The 6,149-nt window shown below is 63.0% G+C and overlaps 1 protein-coding gene across 1 annotated transcript in view; it reads left to right on the top strand.

Annotated features, from left to right (window-relative positions):
- PHF2 (PHD finger protein 2) overlaps positions 1 to 6,149 on the top strand; it is a 51,750-nt gene that overhangs the window by 43,884 nt on the left and 1,717 nt on the right. The window contains exons 21-24 of the mRNA XM_014534201.1: positions 2,444 to 2,715; positions 4,685 to 4,780; positions 5,224 to 5,333; positions 6,047 to 6,147. Of these exons, the coding sequence (XP_014389687.1) occupies positions 2,444 to 2,715; positions 4,685 to 4,780; positions 5,224 to 5,333; positions 6,047 to 6,147 (579 nt within the window). The remainder of the gene's footprint in view (positions 1 to 2,443; positions 2,716 to 4,684; positions 4,781 to 5,223; positions 5,334 to 6,046; positions 6,148 to 6,149) is intronic.

The raw sequence follows: 6,149 nt of genomic DNA, 5'->3' as shown, positions 1-6,149 counted from the left end.
ACAAGCAGGCCCTCTCCAGTCTCCCATTTGGAGCGTAGGTCAGTGTTTGATGGTCCATTTGCTCTGTTTTAAGTATTTGCTGTTTGGAAAAAATCAGCTGAAGAAAATGGAGGAAACTATGTTAATTTCTGGTGGATGGTTTGCTTCGTGTTTACCTCTGGGGGAAGGAGAGGGCTTGGCAGGATAATTGGAGGATTAAGGTGGGACTTTCCATGTGCACTGCGTAGCCTTCGTCCTTGGTCTGCGCCTGCTGTGGACAGATGCCGCCCCGGCGGTGGCCCTCGGGGTTCAGCTGAGCTGGGCCTCGGGGTTCAGCTGGTATGAGCGGGAGGCTGGCTTCTAGGGAACCTTCCAGGTGGAGGGTTCTGGCCCCCACCTTCCCATCCTCTTCGGAAGCCTGGTGTCTGTCTGGTCCGAGGCTGGGTAAGGGACCTAGACCTTTAGGGCCGGCCATATCATGCCCTCCCTCCACAGGGCTGGTGCAGAGGGTGGAGGGCCAGTTGTGGGCTTGCTAGCTCCCATGCTTCCCAGAGCATCCGTGAGAATGGTATAGCAGTGACGCTGCCCAATGCGCCATGCCCCCAACAGAGTCTGGGCAGCCCTTTGCTCATGCTTCGTGGGCAGAGCAGGTCATGGTGCTAGGGGGCCAGTCCTGGGCACTGGGGCAGACAGGGGGTTCTTGAAGAACCAGGGTGGTCTGACTCTACCTGATTTTCCTATTGTTTGTGGCTTAGGAACTTAATCCTGTTCAGTTCCAGGGAAACCCCAGAACACTCTGAGCCAGTGCATCTTGGGTGGGAGGGGGAGGTGGTGCTGGAGGGGGCTGCCCATCTCCTTCCCCCTCCGCTTGGCCTGGAGCCCAGCGGCGCTTCTCGCAGGATGGCTGCTGACCACACTTGCCGAGGGGCCCCTGACTCAGGGCCTGTCCTGCGTGTCTGCGCCCTCTGTGTCAGCTCCATCTCCCCACCCCTCCCGCTTCAGTCTTGGGAGGCTCTTGTTTCTGAGCAGGTACTCCTGACCTCTTCTCGCTCTAATGGTCTTATTGAATACCAGAGGCCCGATGCACAAAATTCGTGCACGAGTAGGCCTTCCTTCCCCTGGCATTTATTGGTATTGGCGTGTATAAGCCACCAGGACTTTCTGGTATCCCTGGGGGCACTGGCTGTGAGAGGGGTGGGCTGGGGCATGGGTGGGCTGTGGGACAGGGGAAGGGCATGGAGCAGAGACCTGCCCCCCACACTCGAGGAGGCTGGGCAGGGCCCTCTGAGAGGGTCTGGAGTTGAGAAGGGGAGGGAGGCTGCTGGAGGAAGCCTGGACTCAGCCTGGGGGGTTGGACTGTTCAGAGCTCTCTGGACCTGGCTCTGTGGAAAGGGGCCACCCACCTGCCCCTCCCAGAACCAGGACAACACATAACCAGGTGTTGGGTAGTGGTGCCGGCTGCACTGGGTGTTTCAGAAGCCAGAGCAGGTCCTTCTGGAGGGAGGGAGCCAGAGCAGCCAGGGGAGGCGGCAGGGGCTCAAGCATGGGGCAGGGGACAAGGACGTGGTCAGAAAAGCATATGCTGGTGCTGGGGGACAGCACTGCCCGAGCTGGAGGGCAGCAGGGCGAGGTCAGGGGGGGAACGTGGCATTGAGAAGCTGCCTCATTTCAGCCTGTGCATCCTGGGGGCTGAGAGGGACTAAGGTCTGACTGAGCTGAGGTGGGGCTGTGGCTGCCAGGTGACGTACAGGTGGAGGTCAGAGCAAGTGGAGGTGCAGATGCGGGTTTAAGTAGGGGTGCAGCTGCACGTGTGGGTGTGAGTATAGATGCAGATACAGGTGGGGGTGTAGGTGCAGGTGTAGGTGGGGTGTGGCTATAGGTGGGGGTAGGGTGTAGAGGTGTAGATACAGGTGTGGGTGTAGGTGTGGGTCCAGGTGTAGATACAGTTGCAGGTGTGGGTGTAGGTTAGATGTGTGTACAGGATCAGGTGTAGATTTGAGTGTAGATGTAGTTGCAGGCGAAGGCACAGTCACAGAGAGAACATGAGTGCCACCTGGGCAGACCGTATCATGGGAGTGAGAGTGCTGTGGTGCCCCAGTGAAGGGTGCCCTCGAGGGCACTGTGGGGGGAGCATGTGGGCTGTGACTGAGGGCAGGGTCCATGGTGGGAAAGCAGCATGGCGGGGGGGATGTCAGACACAACCAGCTGGAGTGGCGGGGGGCTGACAGCTTGGGGCCTCAGTCTGCCAATGACCTCCCTTCTGTCCCTCTTTCTCCCCTCCCTCTGCTTTTTTTCCCTGTGTTCCCTCTCTACGCCCCTCTGTCTATCTGGAGGAGGGCAGAGGGGCCATTTCCACGGGAAGTCTTCAACCACCACCCTCCCCACATCTCCACTGATCACTGGAGGGAGGATGTGTGGCCGTGGGCTGTGGCTGGGTCTGATGCCTGTCTCTCTGTGCCTCCAGCCAGCCCCCGGCCTCCCCCAGCACACAGGAAGCCATTCAGGGAATGCTGTCCATGGCCAACCTGCAGGCCTCGGACTCCTGCCTACAGACCACGTGGGGCGCCGGCCAGGCCAAGGGCAGCTCGCTGGCGGCCCACGGCGCCCGGAAGAACGGGGCGGGCAGCAAGAGCGCAGGCAAGAGGCTGCTGAAGAGGGCGGCCAAGCACAGCGTGGACCTGGACGACTATGAGGAGCAGGACCACCTGGACGCCTGCTTCAAGGACTCGGACTATGGTGAGCGCGTGCGCAGAGCCTGCCGGTGGAGCTGGCCTTTCTTAGGAGAGAGAATTCAGAGACCATAACGTCCCCTGTTAGAGTGCGCCGCGCAATATGCACAGGTTGTTAGCCTCAAACACATCTTGAAGCAAAGGCGCTCTGCGGGCCAGGTAAACGGTACTACCCCGAAGGCAGCGTATTTGTCCAGGTTTTAGACAAACGTCCGGTAAGAGAATAAATGACCGTGTCCGTCCTGTGACCTTGGCGGCCCAGAGGTATAATAGCACTGCTTCCGCTGTGCAGCTGGGGCTGCGCTCTGGCCTGGGCCGGCGTGCGACAAGTCCCCTCCCCTCTCACCAGGGGAGGATGCCCCTGGCAGCCTTGGCTGCCACTCCGCTCCAATGCAGTATGGGGAAGGGGCTGGGAAAATAAAGAGGAATGTTAAAGGACTGCCCTGCCGGCTCCGGCTCCGCTGGAGCAGGACTTACGTGTTACCATTGCTGTGGGGGCAGCGCACGCGCGCGCACACACACACACACACACACACACACACAAGGTGTGCAGCTCAGTGGTGTTTACTGTGTTTAGAGGGTGTGCCACCATCACGACAGCCAGTCGGAGCCCGTCACCCCACCAGAGGAAGCTGCTCCCCCGCCTGTCGCTGCCCCTGGTAACCTTGTCTCCTGGTCAGCCTGGGTGTCTTGTTCACTGAATCCAGCAGTGCGTGGCCCTGGTGTCTGGCTTCTCTCGTCGGCGTTCTCCTCAGGGCTCACCACGGGGCAGCATGGGGCAGCCCCTCACGTGGTGGCTGAGCACCCCCACACAGTGCGGTGGCTGAACACAGTGTGCACCCGCATCGTGCGCCCCTTCCTCCCCCTGCACTCCAGAGGGCTGGTTGTGACGAGCGCTGCGTGGACACTGGTGTGCAGGGGTTTGTGTGGCCCGTGCTCATGTGCCCAGGTACATACGTGGGAGGGGCATCGCTGGGTGGGAGGTTTTAGCTCATTTCACCTGAGGTCCCGGCCAGCCGTCCTCCATGCAGCTGCACCATTCCACACTAGTGGATGCACTGAGGCTGCGTCTACCGTCTGTCTGCGCGTAGATGAGACACAGGCTCAGAGTGGCTCTGTGGCCTGCGTCTGAGCTGGCAGTGAGTTACGGGCTGGGCCATGGGTGCAGTCTTCTTCCGGGGGCACGGCCCCTCCAGGCTCTGGGGTCCAGGCTCTAGAAGGGAATTTGGAATCAAGGAGCTGCCTAGGGACGCGTCCGTCCCCACGGGCACAGCGTGCTAACACAGGCCCCCCGCTCCCCAGGGTTAGGAGTGCGCTGCCCCTATGCTGTAAGGCCTGCCTTCAGCGCAGCCCTGATGGGCCAGGGGCCCAGTGCCCCCGTCCCCACAGCCCTCCAGGGGGGCCTGCCCTGCCCCATCTGCTGGACACGTCCGTGCCTCGCCGGGGCCTGCCCGGGGCTGACTGAAGTGGAGTGATCGCCATTTTCCGGGCACAGGGTGGGTGCTGGGGTTTCAGGTGCCACAAGTCCTGGTGGGTGAAGGTCACAACTTAAGTGCGGGAGGGGGGGTGGCACCTGCAAGTCACCTAGAGCGACCGGGTGAGCCTGTCTCCTCCAGAGACTCCCTGAGGCGGGGCTGGGGGTGCTCAGAGCCATCAGCTCTGTGGACGTAGGATGTTTGTTTTCTGGTAGCGGCGGAGAACGAGACGTTCTCAGAAGAACGGGTGAACGGGGGTGCTGCAGTCAGGCTGGGGTGGGCGAGGCTGTTGAGGTGCCCCCGGGGGCTGGATGGGGCCTCTCGGCTGCCCAGTGGCTGCTCCTCTCTGAGCCTAAAGGGGTCCTGGGCTGGGTAGTTTCTGGGGCCCCCCCGTGCCCGACGCTCTGCACCCTGAGGATGGCTCCCAGGACGTCAGTTCCCTGGTCTGCAGTCCCACGCCCGGGTGGCCGGGCTCAGCCCTCCCTCCCCTTGCCTCTGCAGTGTACCCCTCCCTGGAGTCTGACGAGGACAGCCCGGTCTTCAAGTCCCGGTCCAAGAAGAGGAAAGCCTCAGACGACGCTCCCTACAGCCCAACAGGTAGTGCTGGGACGGGAGGGGCTCCGTCCACACCCACAGGACAGCCACGGGCACGGGGGCTCTGTGCAGGCGAGAGGGGTGTCCCTGCCTGCTGCTCTCCTGGGCCTGGTGCCAGGTGCTCCTGGGTGGGCTGGGGTGGTGCCCCGGGTGGGCCAGCCCCTCCCTAGTTTCTTCTCAGTGAGCAGCCCGGGAGAGCCGCCTTTGCTTCTGGCCCCCAGATGGCAGCCAGTGGGGGGGCGGGGGGGCTTGTCCGCTTTCCACATGACCCCCTCCTGCCCGCTCCTGCCTTGCTGGGTGGGATCCCCTACCCAATTGGGCCTCTCACTGACCCTCCCCAACTTGTGAGGTGTCCCTGGGCTCAGGAGCAGGCTGGGCTGGGGTGGGCCCAGGGGTGCCCGCAGTGCGGGCCGCCCATTGAGGCATGCTGCCCTTCTTTCCCAAAGCGAGGGTCGGCCCCTCGGTGCCGAGGCAGGACAGGCCTGTTCGAGAGGGGACCAGAGTGGCCTCCATCGAGACCGGGCTGGCGGCCGCTGCAGCCAAGCTGTCCCAGCAGGTGAGGAGGGCCCCACCCGGTGCAGAAGCCCCCCGTGCTGAGGGCTGGCACAGCTGAGGGGATTTGAGTGTTGCTTTATTCAGGCCCCCGAGTCCCCACGGGGGGTGGGGGCGATGGTGGGAACCAGTGCCTGGGCCCCTCGCACTGTCTTGGTGAGGACCGTTGTCCCAGGTGCGGGGGACACCGCTCCTCGGGGCCTCCCCCGTGGCTGGAGACCCGGCGTCTTCCTCTTGTCCTCATGGAGCTGAGGGGGCTGCGCCATCCCCGTCCACCTCCTTTGCCACCTCAGCTCCTCCTGGTCCCAGCTCCCTCAGAAGAGAGCGTCTCGGACTCTCGGGTGTCACCCAGACCAGGCCCGACCCCATCTGGGCACCTGAGGAGGTGAAAGGACCACAGTGAACATTCTAGAGCCAAGAGTCCCGAGGCGGCTCAGAGCAGTGTGACGGAGGAGGGCCGAGCTTAGTGCCGCATCCCACATGGTCCCCTGTGCAGGGCACCCCCCGAATGAGGGAGCGTGGTGCCCTCCTCAGGCCCGCCCCGCCCTGAGGGACGCAGGCACTGGCCCAGCCCTCTCGGCCCCCTGGAGAGGCCTCATGCACAGGGACCTGCCTCCCCTGGGTCCAGGGTGGTGAGGGCTGCTCCCTGCCTGCCTGCCCAGCACCTGAGGCCCGGCCCGCCCTGCTGGCCAACTTGCCCACCTGCTTTGTTCAAAGGAGGAGCAGAAAAGCAGGAAGAAAAAGAACTCCAAGAGGAAGCTGACGCCCAATACCACCTCCACCTCCACCTCTGCCTCCACCACCTCTGCCTCCACCACCC

Source organism: Myotis brandtii, unplaced genomic scaffold (genome assembly GCF_000412655.1).
Source record: "Myotis brandtii unplaced genomic scaffold, ASM41265v1 scaffold1260, whole genome shotgun sequence".
Lineage (NCBI taxonomy): Eukaryota > Metazoa > Chordata > Mammalia > Chiroptera > Vespertilionidae > Myotis > Myotis brandtii.
This window is presented reverse-complemented; position numbering and strand designations above follow the sequence as displayed.